We start from the raw sequence: 19,696 nt of genomic DNA on the forward strand, positions 1-19,696 counted from the left end.
ACAACTCTAGGTAATTGGCTGTCTGTTCTATTGCAAGTACACCAAATAATAGCCTTTTACATGAGAGCTGGGAATGGTGGTTCCAGCCTTAAGAACATAAAAGGAATCGCACTGTAACTCTGCTACTCCACTGCAATTGTGAACTGCCAAATGAAAGAAGGAACAATTCTGTGCTATCTAAGGAACTCAGCAGCCCAGCTTCTCACTCCTGCCCTGTTTCTTCTGACCGCTCACAAATATATCCTGCAAAGGCTTTATATTCCCTCTGTGTACATGTTATCTCCAGGGCAGTAGCATTAAAGAGTTAATAGCTGAACAAATAGAAAGCTCACATTCATTATTACTTATCTTCTTTCTATCAATTTCCTTTCCTCAAGGCAGGCCTGATATTACTAACTAGATATAAGTATAAAACCAGAATAACCAATAATGCACGACACATGAAAGTAGTATTTATGTCTATAAAAACCACTCTGATGACCGAAAATGTGCATTTGAGAGGCTTTATGACTATTTACTGAATTTTCATGCTTTGAAATACCACCTATAATTGGCAGTCTTTAGTCTCCTGAAAAGGATGTAATTTCAAAGAGAAAAATTGCTATAATTGGGGAGCAATAAGAAAAAGCAATGTCACTATTAAGAATGAACAAATCAGGACCAATTCAAATGAATAATAGAATGCAGTCTGTAGCAACACTGTGAAGGGAGCAATTATAGCTAAGACTGGATTATGAGGGAAAGGGTCTTTTAACAGAAAGATGTCCTAACTCTGAGTTTTGGATTCATTATGGCTGAAGGCACGCTAAGCAAACAGCTCCTGAGAGAGAAGCCCAGATTTCCTTACCTACTTAAAACCTGGTTGTTTATCCAACCAAGAAGGGAAAAATTACAATTAAATCTCAGTTCTCCCCTTTGTGTCCATCAATAGCAAATGCCTTATATGAGACTGATTTAACTCAATTCTGAAATTCTGTTTTACGGTCTCCCAGTTCAGGCAGGAAGCATTTGAAGAATCATAGCCCAGCCCTCATCTTCCCAGCTCCCCTCCACCCTTGATACTGATCCCCAACAGTAGATATCAGGAGTAAAAGGCAGTACAAAGTCAAAAGAGGTATTTACATTTCACTAAACAAGTCAGTCAAGAGATGTGATAGCTATAGGCAGAAAGGAATACACATAAGGTATTTCAAAATGAGGCATAGATAGAAACCAACAGAAAACATTGGTTCTCTCTTTATGTCTACATCATTAGGAAAACCTAAAATATTGAATGACAACAAAAGTCCCCATAGATGTTCTATAAAAAACTAAATCAGTTTCTACAGCATAAAACTTCATTCAAGTGTATAACTGGAATTTCAGAGGGCCAGCAACTAGTGCCCTTTTACTAAACCTGGGTACCATTTAGATTCTAAAAATAAACATGCAGAGAATTAAGATGAAAATAACTCCTAAACAGAGCCTTGTATATCATTCATGCTCAAAAACTTCTAAAATAACAAAATGAAAGTAAAATAAAGAAAAGAGAAAAATCATATCAAAAAGCAGAAGAAACAATTTTAAAATTGTAACTAGAGAAAACAGACTGCCGAGCAAGATTTGGCACATTATTATTCTTAGGATTTCAATTCTGGATTGAAATATAAGTAAAATGGTTTTTCATTGTGAAAAGCATCTCGCAGGGGTTTCTCTAGGCTAGTATGGCCATTCACACACACCAGGCTTAGAATGAGGACAGTTACTTATTGCTCTAATACATCCCCTCCAGTACACACCTTCTGTATGTAGATTCACATTAAAAGCCTAGCACCGTTAACATGACTCTCGGGGTAACATCACAGCCACTGCCCCTCTTTTGGTATCCTCATGCAAAATAATTTAAATGGACTTTATTACAATAAGAGGTATAATTAGCAGTCATGTTATAGTACAAAGCATTGATGCCACAAGCCAGTTTTCTGAAAGTGCCTCTAAAGCAGCACCTGCACCATTCATGTTTATAAATCAGGTAATTGTACATCTAGCCACTTATGTGTATATGTGATTAGTCTAATTTACATATGCAAATCAATTATCTTATATACAGTTTGCCAACTTCTTGCTTTCCTTAGACTTTTTTTTTCCCCCCCACTTTGTAAGTTCAAGTAGATCAGATTTTGGATATACCATTTTATTAAACTAAATTTATTTTTTGTCCTAAGCCATTTAGAGCTATTTCCAATGTCTCTATCTGATAATAAATCATAAGGACAAAATTCAAAGAAATTGTAACGACTCTGCTGATTCATTATATCTGGATGCTGCTTTACTTATACAATATTCCCAAAACATTTTAATCAATCCAACTCATTTTAATCAATCTGCTCTCTCAAAAAACATTTAACTAATATCGGGGGTTTCCAACTGTCTCCTAATTCCAGGTGATAATACTGAGAAATGCCAAGATATTAGAATAGGGATTTAATAGGCATTATGACAATGAATGATCTGATTCAATATTTTTAAGCTCTGGGAAAAGATTTATACTTTATTTTGTTGTCCATTTAGGCCTATATTAGACAGAATACCTGAATCTCCACTTAAACGCACATCTGCCAATGATTCTATACATGGAAGAAAAATTAAAAATGCATTATTGAAAATGTTTTGAAGGACATAAACAAATTATATTCAAGGTTACATCAAGGATTTTGTACAGCAGTACTTCTCAAATATGCAAACACAAACAAGAATTAAACTCTAAAATTATCCATTAATGTAAGGCAAAATGGTTTAGGCTGATAGTTTACATTCTATTACTTGGTAACTACCTTTACATGAGTAAAAGTTTAGCTTTGCTTTTATATGTGATTTCGCTAAAAATACAAAGCTATCTTAAACTAGAGAAATAAAAAATGCAGTTGACCCTTAAACAACAAGGGTTTGAACTGTGTGGGTTCACTTATATGTTAATTTTCTTCCACCTGCGCCACCCCTGAGACAGCAAGAACAACCACTCCTATTCTTCCTCCGCCTGAGACTATTCAATGTGAAGATGATGAGGATGAAGATGATGATCCACTTCCACTTAATGAACAGTAAAAATATTTGCTCTTCCTCATGATTTTCTTAATAACATTTTCTTTTCTATAGCTTATTTTATTGTAAGAATATAGTATATAATACCTATGACATAAAACTATGCATTAATTGACTATGTCATCAGTAAGGCTTCAGGTCAACAGTAAGTTATTAGTAGTTAAGTTTTAGGGGGTGTCAAAATTTTTACTTCGATTTTTCAGTGCATGGGAGATTATCATCCCTAATAATTAAAAGTTAGGGTCAACTGTAATGTTGAAATCATAGATAAATTGTCTATTTTTAAAGGACACACATGGCTATTTAATTTTGTAAAATAATATATAGCATCAGATGATGAAAGATTTTTGAAAATACTTTTTTACATTTTGAAAGACTCCAGACCATAAAGGTGGCAAATGAAATATAAAAATTTATTTCCTCTTACTCATGAATCTCCATTAAAATGCTACTAAAGGAATAAAATATTATAACCACAAAGAAAAAAGGAAAGCACTGAGCAAAAAAATTCAATAAATTTTGCAATATGGAAAGCAGATAAGCAAGTGGTAACTGATTTAGCAATGAAGAGGAAGCCACAAACTAAGATACTTTGTGTGGTTCTTTTGCAGTCACCTGAACAGATTAACCCAGACAGTGCTAAGGAATAGTAGAGGTGGAGAAGCAGTTTAGAGGAGCAGGGCAGAAAGCAAGCGGTCATTTGGAAGTCTGTAATCAAAGGACTCGAAACCCTCTTATCACATATACAAAATATCAACATTCAGAAGCCTGCCTGAGCAGTACACACACACACACACAGGTTAAGAGACTCGAAATTTTGTTTCCTGCTGACACTGAACTGGAGGGATTCAAGATTTGGTGGCATCAGCAAAATGGGTAATCTGGGAGAGGCACAAATTACTACATGATGTGCCAAACAAAGAAAGAAACTTGGAAAGAGGAGGCCAAGGGATTTAGGAACCAGTGGTTCCATCAAGGTGGGCATCAGAGAGATATCAAAGCGGTCAGACACATGGCAGTTCTCCAAACAAGAGTGGGAAGATGAAGAGCTGCAAAAGTGTAATGAACAATATTGCCAAAATTAAGAACATGGATTTCCAAATGAGGCAGTATAGAAGCTCAGCCATACTTTTCTAGATACAGCAATCACAACACATCAAAAGTGTGGACCTGCTCAAGAGAAGGTGGCACCACTAAACTGGATCTATGTTTTCATTGCTTTATCTTATCAACCCTTCGAAATGATCTTTTTTTTTTTTATTATTCAAGTGAATGTATTTCCTTTGAAAAACATAACAATGATTAAAACAATCTGAAGTTACATTAAGTAAAAATATAGGATAATTTCATAAGTAATATTGTCAAAAAATTGAAACATACAAAAAACATACACTCTTATTCAACATAATATTGGAAGTCCTAGCCAAAGCAATCAAGCAACAGAAAGACATAAAGGGCATCCAAATAGAAAGAAAGGAAGGCAAACAATCCCTGTTTGCAGACGACATGATTCTATATCTAGAAAACTCCATTGTCTCAGCAAGATATCAGTTTGTCTCAGCAAACTGATAAACAACTTCAGCAAGATCTCAAGATACAAAATCAATGTACAAAAATCACTAGCATTCCTATACACGAAAAACAGTTAAACTGAGAACCAAATAAAAAACAATTCCATTCACAATTGCCACAAAATGAATAAAATACCTAGAAATACAGCTAACCAGGGAGGTGAAAGATCTCCACAATGAAAGCTGCAAAATACTGCTCAAAGAAATCATATGACACAAACAAATGGAAAAACATTCCATGCTCATGGATAGGCAGAATCAATATCATTTAAATGGTCATGCTTCCCCAAAGCAATTTATAGATTCAATGCTATTCTTATCAAACTACCAATGACATTCTTCACAGAACTAGAAAAAAACTATTTTAAAATTCATGTGGAACCAAAAAGGAATCTAAATAGCCAAGGTAATCCTAAGCAGAAAAACAAAGCTGGAAGCATTACACTACCCAACTTCAAACTATACTACAGGGCTACAATAAACAAAACAGCATGGTACTGGTACAAAAACAGATACACAGACCAGTGGAACAGAATAGAAAGCCCAGAAATAAGTCCACACACTTAAAACTATCTGATCTTTGACAAAGCTGACAAAAACAACCAATGGGGAAAGGATTCTCTATTCAATAAATGGTGCTGGGACAACTGGCTAGCCATATGCAGAAGACTGAAACAGAACCCCTTCCTTACACTATATACAAAAATCAACTCAAAATGGATTAAAGACTTAACTGTAAAACCCAAAACTATAAAAACTTTGGAAGACAACCTAGGCAATATCATCCATTCTGACACAGGAACTAGCACAGATTTCATGATGAAGACTCCAAAATCAATATCAACAAAAGCAAAACTTGACAAATGAAATCTTATTAAATTAAAGAGCTTCTGTACAGCAAAAGAAATCATCAACAGAGTAAACAGTCAGCCTACAGAATAGGAAAAGATGTTTGCAAACTATGCATCTGACAAAGGTCTAATATCCAGCATCTGTAAGGAACTTACGTTTAGAAGGCAAAAACAAACAACCTTATTAAAAAGTGGGCAAAGAACATGAACAGATTCTTTTCAAAAGAAGACATACATGTAGCCAATAGCATGTGAAAAAAGCTCAACATCACTGGTCACTAGAGAAATGAAAATCAAAACCGCAATGAGACACCATCTCACACCAGTCAGAATGGCTATTTTTAAAAAGTCAAAAAATAACAGGTATTGGTGAGGTTTCAGAGAAAAGAGAATGCTTATATGCTGCTGGTGGGAGTGTAAATTAGTTTAGCCATTGTGGAAAACAGTGTGATGATTCCTCAAAGAACTAAAAACAGAACTATCATTCAACCCAGCTATCTATTGCATTACTGGGTATATACCCAAAGAAATAGAAATTGTTCTACCACAAAGACACAGGCACATGTATGTTCATTGCAGCACTATTCACAACAGCAAAAACATGAAATCAACCTACATGCCCGTATTAGTCCATTTTCACACTGCTGATAAAGACATACCTAAGACTGGACAATTTACAAAAGAAAGAGGTTTAATGGACTTACAGTTCCACATGGCTGGGGAGGTCTCACAATCATGGTGGAAGGCAAGGGGGAGCAAGTCACATCTTACCTGGATGGCAGCAGGCAAGGAGAGAGCTTGCACAGGGAAACGCCCCCTTATAAAATCATCAGATCTCATGAGACTTATTCACCATCATGAGAACATCATAGGAAAGACCTGCCCCCATGATTCAATTACCTCCCACTGGGTCCCTTCTGCAACACATGGGAATTTAACATGAGGTTTAGGTGGGGACACAGCAAAACCACATCAATACCTATCAATGGCAGACTGAATAAAGAAAATGTGGTACACATACACCATGGAATACTATGCAGCCATATAAAAGACTGAGATCATGTCCTTTGCAGAAACATGATTGGAGCCAGAGGCCATTATTCTTAGCAAACTATCGCAGGAACAGAAAATCAAATGTCACATGTTCTCACCTATAAGTGGAGCTAAATCATGAGAACACATGGACACAAAGAGAGAAACAACAGATACTTGATGGTAGAGGGTGGGAAGATGGTGAGGATCAGGAAAAATAACTAATGGGAACTAGGTTTAACACCTTGGTGATGAAATAATCTGTACAACAAATCCCTGTGACACAAGTTTACCTATATAACAAACCTGCAAATGTACTCCTGAACTTAAAATATTTTTAAAGAAAAAAACATACAAAAAATGAAGCAAATATGTTAAATATTAAGAATTTTTTATAGGTTCAAATATTTTCCACAATGATCATCTATTATTTGTAGAATCATTTAAAAACCATAATGGAGGCCAGGCACAGTGTCTCACACCTGTAATCCCAGCACTTTGGGAGGTCGAGGCAGGTGGATTACTTGAGATCAGGAGTTTGAGACCAGCCTGGCCAACACAGTGAAACACTGTCTCTACTAAAAATACAAAAATAAAAAAATTAGCTGGGCATGGTGGCATGTGACTGTAATCCCAGCTACTCGGGAGACTGAGGCTCGAGAAACGCTTGAACTCAGGAGGCGAAGGTTACAGTGAATTAAGATTGTGCCACTGCACTCCAGCCTGGGCAACACAGCAAGACTCCATTTCAAAAAAAAATAGTAGAAAAATATGAATATAAGTCTTAATATAATTTATTTATGATTATTGTGCCTATTACACTTTGGCTGTGTCCCCTCCAAAATTCATACGTTGAAACTTAATGGTGAATGTGATAGTATTAAGAGGTGGGACCTTTAAGAGGTAATCAAGCCATAAGGGCTTCTTCCTCATGAATGGGGTTTTAAGATCCTTAATAAAAAGAGGCTCCACACAGTGTTGGGCTCTCTTGCCTTCTGCCCTCTGCCATGTGAGAACAAAGCATTTCTTCTTTCCAGGGCATGTAGCAACAAGGTGCCATCTTGGAAGTAAACAGGCCTCACCAGAGAAGTGAACCTGCTGGTTCCTGGATCTTGGACTTCCAGCCTCCAAAACTGAGAGGAAGAAATTTCTGTTCTTTATGAGTTACCCAGTGTGTGGATTTTTGTTATAGCAGCACAAATAGACTAAGACAATGCCACTTCAGGAAAAGCAATGGAACATTCAAAAAGAAATAAAATACTCAAATGCTAATAAAACGATGATGAACACAATAAATATATGCTGTTATAGTTGTCAAATAAAGGTATCTACTGTCCCTGAATTTGATAAAAGTGATTTTAAAAAATTCTAATAGATTTTATTAGAAATAATGTTTACCGCACTTGAATAATGTTCAATGAAAATCAGAAAAACGGAATTTGTCTGGGACTGGCAATCACCTTAGTGTGGGACCTGCTAGTACTCCTGCCTTAGAGAGGATTGCTCCAGTGTAAGAAAAACTACTCTCAGGACTGGAAAGGGCAGACTCTACAAATTCCCTTTAGCAACTTATTCAGTATCAACACCATTTGAAGTAAGTTTTCTTCCCTGTAAATATAAATACCTGGTTCTGTAGCTCAAGTCATTAGCATTCAATAAAGACAGAAAAAGAAAATTATAGCTCACTATTTTTGCCTAATGAAGCCTCACTTAACATTAATTTTCTTATATCTTAGCACCTGGCACAGAGGTTCATCACACGTTAATGAAACAAAATATAGATAAATAAATAAATATTATAATGAAATCCCTTTTAATTTTTTTTTTCCTATGGGAAAAATAATCTCAGTTTCTTTAGTCTTTTATTGTGGAGTAATTTCCTTTTAACATTTACTAGTCGTCGTGGCTTTCCTTCAATTTTTTGATGTTTCTTAAGACGGCAAGGCCAAAACTAGGCACAACATTCATGGCTGGTCAGGAACTTACCAGAATTGTTTTTATGATATCAATGTTACATAAATAGTATAATAAGTCATTTCAGAACCATACTCTAAGTTTCCACCCATACAAATAATGCTGAAACACTTACCTCAAGAACCAACCACAGCTTGTCTCCATTTACTTTATCCTTCTTAAAGTATATCCCATAGAATCTGACCACATTACGGTGGTCAGAAAGTGCTTTTAAGATGTTATACTCTGCTTCAATCTCTTCGTCAATATCCTAGTTTCAAAAAGTCATAAGAATAGAACTGTGAGAAAAACGTAAGTAATGTCAAAGAAACAGATTATAGAATACCAAACATAGAATTTGATTATGTCAAGGTCATAATAGTCTTTACTGTGCTTAGTATTATGTACTGTAATTTCTCATCACATTATTTAAGGGGAGAGATTGTGATTTTCATGATAATCAAGTGAATCTCAAGTTATGTCAATTTCATCAAATTTTAAAATGGATAAATGTTATTTTTATATGCAATTATAAGTAAACATCTATGGAGAGCTACTCCAGATGATTTTGCTTTTTTGTATTACTAACTTTGTTACAATGGCAAAGCCATTGATCTGAAATAGTAAATTTTAAGACTGGAAATCTGGTTCATTTTGTTTCTTTGGAAAACAGGACATTTAGAAGCTATCCAAAACTCAGTCATACAAACAATAAATTCCCACTTTTCCAAAAAACTCAAATAGAGTTAAGTTATAAAAGATTGCTCAAAACCTTTAATGATCTAAAGGTCCATTCAGCAAAAGAAGAACAGGCTGCTATCTTATCAATAAGAATGAAAGACAGCCACTTAGTCATATTTCTAGAAAATCACATATATATACGAAACAATTCACAGAGTAATAAATAAGAGAAAGCTTTATTAATATTGATTTTAAAGTGACATTTAATGCTTATGTTATTTTATTATAGAATCATGGAATCACAGAGGTAGAAATTTAAATCTGAACTCTAATTTTAGAGGCATAAAGTTAAGCCCTGAGAAGCTGGAGTCAGAGCTGGTTAGTGTAAAATCCAGATAAAGACTCCAAGTCTGGGCCGGGCGCGGTGGCTCAAACCTGTAATCCCAGCACTTTGGGAGGCCGAGACGGGCGGATCACGAGGTCAGGAGATTGAGACCATCCTGGCTAACATGGTGAAACCCCGTCTCTACTAAAACATACAAAAAACTAGCCGGGCGAGGTGGCGGGCGCCTGTAGTCCCAGCTACTTGGGAGGCTGAGGCAGGAGAATGGCGTAAACCCGGGAGGCGGAGCTTGCAGTGAGCTGAGATCCGGCCACTGCACTCCAGCCCGGGCGACAGAGCGAGACTGTGTCTCAAAAAAAAAAAAAAAAAAAAAAAGACTCCAAGTCTGCTACGTTCTCATCTTACTCATTCAACTCCTCTCTTGAAAATAAAATGACTGATTAAAAATACGTAATGGTAAGACTCCTTTAATTTAAAATAAGCAAATATTTTCAAGATGTTTGGATGCATTTAAATTTATTTAAGATTATAATCTCTTGGTTATAAATCTTTTTTATTTGACTTGTGACAAGATGAAAGAAGAGTAAATAAATAATTATTAGAAAAATATATATGTACTGACAAGAATGAAAGCAAAAGGATAAATTAAGTATAATAGTTATAAAATCAGTATTTCATTAAATAGTACTAAACATGACTTATAAGGTTTGTAGGTATACCACACATGAGTCAATTATGAAAGAATAGTGGTTACATGGATTATAAGCCATTTGTTCTCCATTAAGAAGGAAGGGAAAGAGATACACCATGGGCCAGACAATGGTATTGGACTGAATTTCTTTCTCTTGCCGCCACACACCTGAATCCCTAATGCAAAGGCTAGAGGAAAGAGAGGTATAGTCACTTTGGTAGAACTTAATTTGTACCTCTGTTCCTTCAGTTTAAATGCTTAGAAGTTTCCAAGAGAATGTGAAGACATTCAGCAACAGTTAAGCCTGGGCATACTGAGTCCGATTTTTTTTTCCTCCAGTGTATTTAATTTATTACTTTAAAATACACCTCCCCTACCTTTCTCCTCTGCTCAAAATAATATGGAGGAGTGTAGTAATAATGGGTTTAGCAGAAATAAACTATCAAAAAAAAAAAAGGAACAGCAACCCTAAGATGAACAAGACCTTTTGCAGCATCTCACAAGTAGTAGATGAGCTGTAACAAGGACCTAGGACTCTGATGCCCTCTCTATACACATTTTTTCACCATTTTCATCATGCCATGCTCCCATCATGTGTGCAAGATGGAGAAGTTGCTTTCAGTAGATGTTTGAGAAGCATCTGATGACTAAGCTCATTCTGGCTTTCGCATGTGCTATGGGAGAGAAAGGTGTCTACCAGCAACCTGAAGATATTCGGAAACTGCCAGCTCTCATTACCAGAAAATAGAATCTCAGTAGTCTCATGCTCTTAAAACAGAAAAAAAGGTTTGGCCGTTTTGCTTATTACAATTGCTACTTAAAAAAAAAAAAAAAAAGCAAATGGGGGCCCCTACTGTGGCCTCCTGTAAGCAGAGACCACCAGAGTTGAACATGAAATTTAATTCTTCACAATAAGAACTTTGCCCTGATTATAAATCCACACCACGTTTGCTTTGGAAACATTTAAGCAAACCTGAAAATTAATTTTCCTTCTCTGAAATAAATTTAATTTTAAAAAGTCTTCTTTAGTTTGGCCTAAGAGAAATATTTCCTGAAGCCCAAACAAACACAGGACGAAAAGAAGATATGGTTAAGATGCCATTTTAGGATTACTTCTAGACCCCTGAGTTTGTATCTTTACAATTTTTCATGTCTAAAATAACATTGAGTCAACTTCAATAACATTGTCGATTGAGAGCTGCATTTTTTGTGTGCTTATGCAATTATTCATCAAGTACTTATTGTGCCTTATTACACATATTAAGCACAGAAACTTGGAAAAGCAAATAAGTAGACTTTTCCTTCACCTTTATCTTCAAATTGTAACCTGTTTTAGACTGCTATTATGATGAATAAATCAAGATAAAATACTTACAGTCTTTTTAAGTGTTTCATACAGATAAAAATAAAGCTAATTAGAAGGAAAAAATATGACTTACGTGAATTGGATCAAGAATTTTGACTGCTGCTTTTTGGCCATTTTTCTTATTCAGTACTTTAAAAACTTTCCCGTAAGTTCCTTTGCCAATTGTCTCAGTGATTTCCCACGTATCAGAAGGATCAGGAAAGTTATCAAAGATGATTGTTTTTCCAATTAATGGAAACATCTCAAAGGTTTAAATACCTGGAGATAAGAAGTACAGTTTCATCTACATTTGATTGAGGATATCAAATGGCACACACAAACCCATGGGAAATTAGCGAATATTTTCACTGATATGATAGAAAATATTCAATAGTAACCAAACATATTTCAGAGTCATAGGAAATTTGAATTTTAATTCTCATTTGCAAACATTAATATGAATTTAATAATGCTTTGTAAACAGGGCTTTATTTCTATGTCCAATCTAGTCTCTTATTAATTGCTGTTAATTCTTTTTAGATTAAAATAAGAGACATTTATGTAATTTTGATTTTCTTCTTTATACTCCGGTATCACAACAAATCAAATAATTTTAGAATGAACCTTAGAGAAGATAAAATTCAACTTCCTCATTTAAGCAGATCTTGCACTTTATAAGTGATCATGTTTTGTGTCACTTCTCTATGCAAAACTCAATAATGGGTACTCTACATGGCTTTTAGGATGAAATTTCCTTAACATAACCTACCAAATTCTTTAAAATATGGCCTTTGCTTAATGTTCCAGCCTCTTCTCTCATACACTATGATTCAGCTACTCTGGATACCTCAAGGCATTTCTTTCTTGAGGACCTTAATACACACTATTCCTGACCCCATCTGCCTGTGGCTTCTTTGCTAAATTGCAAAACCTACTTATCTTTCAGATCTCAGCGTAGATACCACTTCATACAAGTGTGACTACTCTCCACTCCATCTGGGTTGCATGCCCCACCTCAGTACTCCAGCAGCACTCTGCACTGCTGTTATCTGACATCACTACTGTATGCCCAGCAACTGCAAGGGCTGAAATGATAGACTGATTAATTAAAGAATATGGTCAATGAGGTCATTTATTGATATCATTATCAATATTATCAATAATATCAGTATCCGATATCATCACTGGTACCATTATTGTGATTGTAAATTAGATAGCATTTATGTATCTGATGTCATCACTGTATGTCCAACACCTGGCACACTGCTGAAATAATTGATTTGTCAATTAATTAAAAGAATAGGTCAATGAGATCAAGTGACTTTATAAAGGACATTTTACATTTTCTTGACTTCCAAGTGATGCTCTTTTCTATATTCTCCCTATATTATATTACACCATTTCTATAAAACTACAAAAAAGGGTGAGAATAATAAAAGAAAGGAAAGTGCTCTTAGCACTTCTGGTAGCCCTCACATTATTTCAATTATCTATATAAACCACACTCTTTTCAATATATATCAATATTCCATATTAGCCCATGAAATTCACTTGTCTGGCCACACTCACAACTTTCAGCTTTATTCACATCACCAATCCACTGATCCTCAACTTTCTTTAAGCCCATCAGCCCTCTTAATTTTTCACTCCCTACTCATTTCTCCTTCCCCAGGATAGACTCTAAAGCCTTGTATTATTGTGACATCTTTACAAAGGCCCTAAACACTCTTGTTCCTCCCTTTTTCCATCATATTCTCCTGGAGGGTGAAAACAACTCTGGTTAAATACTACATCTTCTTCACATCTGTGCCCACAACTGAGAAAACAATACAACCATGTTGACTAGTTTCACCTAAAATTGAGGATAAGGAACTGACAATTACACTATCAACTCTGCCCAGCAACCCTACAGCGCTTCTATTGTTTGTATATTCCCTGTTCTCTGGAGTTACTATTTCACAGTGATATCTTTCCTCAAATTTGTTTCTCCACAAATTTTTCTCTCTTTGCCGTTTACTCTTTCCTACCAAACTTTACAAATGATGCCTGTACTTCATTATTAATTGAAAAAATTGAAGGAATACTAAATCCTTAATATTCTGACATCAAAAGCTACAAACCAATGTGCATCAAATGTAGTAAGTTCATTGCTATCCGGGGTAATTGCTGTTTGTCCTCAAATAGCCTTTTCCTTTGGTTCCTTCTTGTCCTGTCGATCTCAGTTCAAATGTCAATTTCTTAGGCCCTCCTTGACGAACCTTTATAAAATTAGCCTTCTCCACTTATGCTGTTATTCTTTCATTAGAATGTAAGCTACAGGAGGTATGGGCTCTGTTATTTTGTGACTGTATCCACAATTCCCAAAACAATGCCTAGCACATGATAGGCAATCAATAAATAATGAATAAATGGGCAAATGTTTATTTGTTCATTGTTAATTCTGACAGTGGAGACCTAATCTATCTTGTTCACTTCCAAATCTAATAATCGATTTGGCCTAACTCTGTTCCTGGAACATACAGTAAATGTTAAATATATAGCTGTTGAATAAATGAATAAATAGGGTTCTTCAAAAACTACATTTTTTTAAGTTAGGAAGAGAAATAAGGTTTAGGGAGAACTGAAAAGAATACGAAAATCCAAAACACAGTAAGAGCACATTCTGATTCATTATACTTAAGGGCACATTATCTAGTAAATGGTTATGAATGCATGCTAAAAATTGTATTACTATATAAAAACACACTTCTGAATAGTTCTTAGAACACTTAATCTTTATGAAATTCATGCCTTTGATCCAAAATGCAAAGAGGTAATCAGTAATAATCATCCTCTTTAACAATTTCATAATCAGTGACAAAATCACTACTTCTTACATCTACTTGAGTCATGCAAATAAGCATTTATGCCATCTCTATAACATAAACGTTAGACCAAAAGACCAAATTAAATCTTGTTAAAGGTCTGAAATAGGAGTTGTCAAGCAAGAGAAACATTCATTACATGGAATACTGCCTTTCAAGCAGGAATGTTATTGAACACAGTTTTCATTTCTGATATATTAACTCTTAGGAGTTAACTGTTGGTTTTTCAATACACAGACATAAGAATTCAATGAAAAAATGAATGAACAACAAATATGTGCAAAGTACTTTTATGAGTTTTGGAAATACAAAGATAGAAAACTCATGGATAGGTTAATAAACATGTAACTATAACATATTATGAAAAGTGATAAATAATAATATAAATAAAGTACTATAATAGCCCAGGTGAAAAGCAATTAATTCTGAAGTGATCAGGAAAAGAATCAGAGAAAATTCTGAAGTGGTCAGGAAAAGATTTGAGCTGGACACTAAAAATAAGCAGGAATTTGTTTAAAATGCAATTTTTTCTTTAACAATTCTCAATCAGACAAATATTTAAAGCAGTGTATCAATACAGTGTAAAACATTATAAAGCAATAATCACAAAATGACAAAAACAAGGCATTTTGGAAACAGAATATACCTAGCCATGTTCCATATAAAGCAAATGAACAAAACTCCCAACACATAGGTAAAATGAAGCCATTTAAAATGACTACTTCAAAATAATTAGGCTGGAATTAGGCTAGAATCAAGTCTCCTGACTGCTAAACTATACTTTTACCATATAAAGTTGTTTATTCTTTAAGAATGAAATAGAATGTCACAGCTAGTAAACAACTAATTCCTTAATAACTACAGGAAATTGCACTTGACATAAAAATGTTTGTATATTTTCCCTAATCCTTTAGCATGCACAGAATTAAAATTCTCTAGCCTGTAAAATTAAAACACATAATTAAGTTCTTAGTTATATGATCATGTAAGCCAAACAATTATTTTCAACATATATATTTAACATATTTTGATACGTGCATTTACCATAATTCTGAAAAGGTACTCACCAAGCTACATTTTTAAAATGAATACGCATCTTTTTGAATAGATTTATTATATATTGAGCTTCTGGGTTTTTTTAAGATAGAAAAATTGGTCATAATACAATGAAAAACGTATCTTACTTCAGGATCTTCAGACTCATCTCAACAATTATTCTGCTTGTTTTTGTAAACATGCACTTAATTCTTCTTTAATAAAATAACCAAATTGGCTTCATGCTCATTCTAAAACATAGCAGGGCTGATCTCCCACAGGGTTATCTGTGTTCCCTCTGCCTAGAATGCTCTTTCTCCAGATATTGACATGGTTCACACCGCCACTTCCTTCAAGTCTTACATCGGCCTTCACGTCCCCAGTAAGTCCCACCCTGATCATCTTAATTAAAATTCCAATCTGACTTCCTACATCCCATCCTGCCTCCCAACTCCTTGTCTCACTTGCCCTGTTGCATTTTGATAACACTTATAACCTCCTAACACTCTCCATAATTTCCTATAATTATGTTTTATTTGTTTTCTCCACTACCAGAATGTAAGCCCCTTGAGGCCTGAAATGTTTATCCTGTTTTTTCACTGACGTACTTCAAAGACTTTAAAACCATGCCTGACACATAGTAGACAGTCCATAAATATTTGGTGAATATTAAGTAGAAATGAATAGAAAAGAATACATAGAAAATTTTCAAATGATTTCAACAATCAATTTTATCAAATATTTTTTAAAGAAATAATACCATCTTTGCCAGGCACGGCAGCTCACGCCTGTAATCTCGGCACTTTGGGAGGCCAAGGTGGGTGGATCACCTGAGGTCAGGAGTTCGACACCCGCCTGACCAACATGGAGAAACCCCATCTCTACTAAACATACAAAATTAGCCGGACATGGTGGTGCATGCCTGTAATCCCAGCTACTTGGGAGGCTGAGGCAGGAGAATCGCTTGAACCTGGGAGGCGGAGGTTGCAGTGAGCCAAGATCTTGGCATTGCACTCCAGCCTGGGCAACAAGAGCAAAACTCAGTCTCAAAAAAAAAAAAAAGAAGAAGAAGAAAAAAAGAAATAATACCATCTTATGCAATTTTGTTTTCAGAGAATAGAGATAGAGGGAACATGTGAAAGTATCTATAATAAGACAGACTGTACAAAATCAGATAAATTTATTAAACACAACCAAATGGAAATTCTGGATATAAAAAATAAAGTAACTGAATTGAAAATCTTACTAAAGGAGTTCAAGAGCACACTCGAATAGGCAGAAGAAAATATCAGTGAACTTGAAGACAAATTACTCGTAATTATCATCTGAAGGGCAGAAAGAGAAAAGAATGAAAGAAAATAAACAGAGCCTAAGGGACATATAGAACGCCACCAACAAGACCAATATATACATTATGAGAGTTCAAGAAGGAGAAGAGAAAGAGAAAGGGAAAGAGAGCTTATTTGAAGAAATAACAGCCAAAAACTTCACAAATTTAAGGAAAGTCATGCATCTGGAAATCCAAGAGGCTCACTGAATTGGAAGGCAAATCCAAAGAAACCCAAGCCCAGACATTATAATCAAGCTGTGAAAAGACAAAGACAAAAAAAAAAGGAAACTTAAAAGCAGCAAGAGAAAAGCAATTTATTACATACAAGGGACTCTCAAGATTATCAGTGAATTTCTCAGCAGAACTCTTGCAAGTTAGAAGGCAGCTTAAAGTGCTGAAAGATAAAAACCTGTCAACTGAGAATTCTATATCTGGGAAACTATCCTTCAAAAAAGAGAACAAAATTAATTTTTGTTCCCAGATAAACAAAAATGGATGGAGTTCATTACCACTCCATCTGCCCTACAAGAAACGCCAAATGGAGCCCTTCAGGTTGAAATGAATGGATGCTAGACAATATCTTGAAGTCTTATGAAAATGTAAAGTTCTCCAGTAAAAGTAATTACATGGAAAATTATAAAACCCAGTAGTACTGTAATTTTAGTTAATGCCACTTTTTTATCTTTAATTTCAAACACAAATGCATAAAAATAGTTATAAATCTATGTTAATCTATTTTACATATCTACAATATGTAAAATGTAATTTGTGACATCAATAACAAAGTGTGGGGGCAGAGCTGTAAAGCAGTAGAATTTTTATAAGTAATTGAGTTAAGTTGGTATCAGTTTAAAATAAGTTGCTATAATTTCAGGATATACCCATGGTAACCACAAAGAAAATAAGAAAAGAATCAAAACATGTCATTACAAAATATACACTAAATACAAGGGAGATAATAGTAGAGGAAATGAGTAACAAAAATGTTATAACATCAAAAAACAACCAAAAAATGATAATGGTAAGTTCTTCTCTATTGGTGTTTTAAATGTAAATAGATTAAATTCTCCAATCAAAAAAGAGACTGGCAGAATGAATTTTAGAAAGAAACACACCTGATGCAACTATATGCTATCTACAAAAGACTTCAAGTCATAAACTCTTACAAGAGACAAAGAAAATGTGATAATGATAAAATGGTCAATTTGCCAAGTATACATAACAACTATACACATATATGTACCAAAATTTAGAGCTCTAAAATATATGAACAAACATTGACAGAACTAAAGGGAAAAAGAGACAGCTCTACAATAATAGTAGAAGATTTCAATATCTACAATAATGCATAGAACAATGAGACAGAAAATCAGAAATAAAGGACACGATCAACACTATAGACCAACTGGATTTAACAGACATATACAAAACGCTGCACCCAACAATGACAGAATGCACATTTTTCTCAAGTGCACAGGAACATTCTTCATTATAGACTGTGTGTTTGACTGCATTACAAGCCTTAATGAATTTAAAGGGACTGAAAACATGCTAAACATCCTTTCTGATCAAAATGCAATGAAACTAGAAGACTGGAAAATCCACAAATATGTAGAAATTAAGCAGTACACTATTAAACAACCAATAAGTTATAGAAGAAATTACAAGAGAAAACCGAAAATATCTTGAATCAAATGAAAATAAAAATACAACATAGCAAAACTTACAGAATCCAGTGAAAGTACTGCTAAGAGATAAATTTGTTGCTCTAAAAGCTTAAATTTAAAAAAGGAAGAAAAATATGAAATCAATGATGTAACTTTACACTTCAAGGAACAAGAATAAGAGTAGCAAATTGAACCTAAAAGTGGCACACACACACACAAAAAAAAACCACTAGAAAATAATGAAGATGCAGCAGAGATAAATAAAACAGAGAACAAAAATGTAGAGAAAATCAACAAAACCATGAGTTGATTCTTCAAAAGGATCAACAAAATTGACAAATCTTTAAGCAGATTTACTAGAAGAGAGGATATAAATAACTAAAACAAGAAATCAAAGAGGGAAAATTATTACCAATTTCAGAGAAACAAAAATGATTAGAAGAGAGTACTGTTAACATTTGTATGCTAACAAATTGGATAAACTAGATGAAATAGACAAATTCCTAGAAACACACAACTCACCAAGACTGAATCATGATGAGGTAGAAAATCTGAAAAGAGGTATCACTTATAAAAGAGATTGAATTAGTAATCAAAAACTTCTCTACCACAACAACAACAAAATCTCAGGACCAGATCACTTCACTGGTAAATTCTACCAAACATTTAAAGAATAATTAACAACAACCCTTCTCAAACTCTTCCAAAAATATTAAAAAGAGGGAACACTTCCTAACTCATTCTATGAGGCCAGCATTATCCTGACACCAAAACCAGACAGTGGCGCTACAAGAGAAGAAAACTGGAGATGAATATATCTGTGAAGATTGATGCAAAAATCCTCAAAATACAGGCAAACTAACTTCAACAGCATGTTAAAAGGATGATACACCATGACCAATGGAGAATTATTCTGGACTACAAAAATTATTCAACATATGAAAATCAACCAGTGTAATATGCCATATTAACAGAAGAAAGGGGAAAAAACACATGATCATTTAAGTTGATGCAGCAAAAGCATTTGACAAAATTCACCCTTTCAAAATAAAAACACTCAACAAACTAAGAACAGAAAAAGACTACCTTGACATAATAACCATTTATAAAAAGCCCATAGCTAACATGATATTCAATGGTGCAAGACTAAAAGCTTCTTCCCTAAGATCAGGAACAAAACAAAAATGCCCACTTTTACCATTTCTATTCAACATATTACTGGAAATCCCAGTCAGAGCAATCAGGCAAGAAA

General features: G+C 34.5%; 1 protein-coding gene across 1 annotated transcript in view; it reads right to left on the reverse strand.

Annotated features, from left to right (window-relative positions):
* The window catches only part of MYO3A (myosin IIIA), a 292,667-nt gene that overhangs the window by 263,275 nt on the left and 9,696 nt on the right, over positions 1 to 19,696 (reverse strand). The window contains exons 3-4 of the mRNA XM_030940862.1: positions 11,643 to 11,827; positions 8,625 to 8,759 (exon numbers count right to left, since the gene is read on the reverse strand). Of these exons, the coding sequence (XP_030796722.1) occupies positions 8,625 to 8,759; positions 11,643 to 11,810 (303 nt within the window). The 5' untranslated portion in view covers positions 11,811 to 11,827. The remainder of the gene's footprint in view (positions 1 to 8,624; positions 8,760 to 11,642; positions 11,828 to 19,696) is intronic.

Source organism: Rhinopithecus roxellana, chromosome 11 (assembly GCF_007565055.1).
Source record: "Rhinopithecus roxellana isolate Shanxi Qingling chromosome 11, ASM756505v1, whole genome shotgun sequence".
Classification (NCBI taxonomy): domain Eukaryota; kingdom Metazoa; phylum Chordata; class Mammalia; order Primates; family Cercopithecidae; genus Rhinopithecus; species Rhinopithecus roxellana.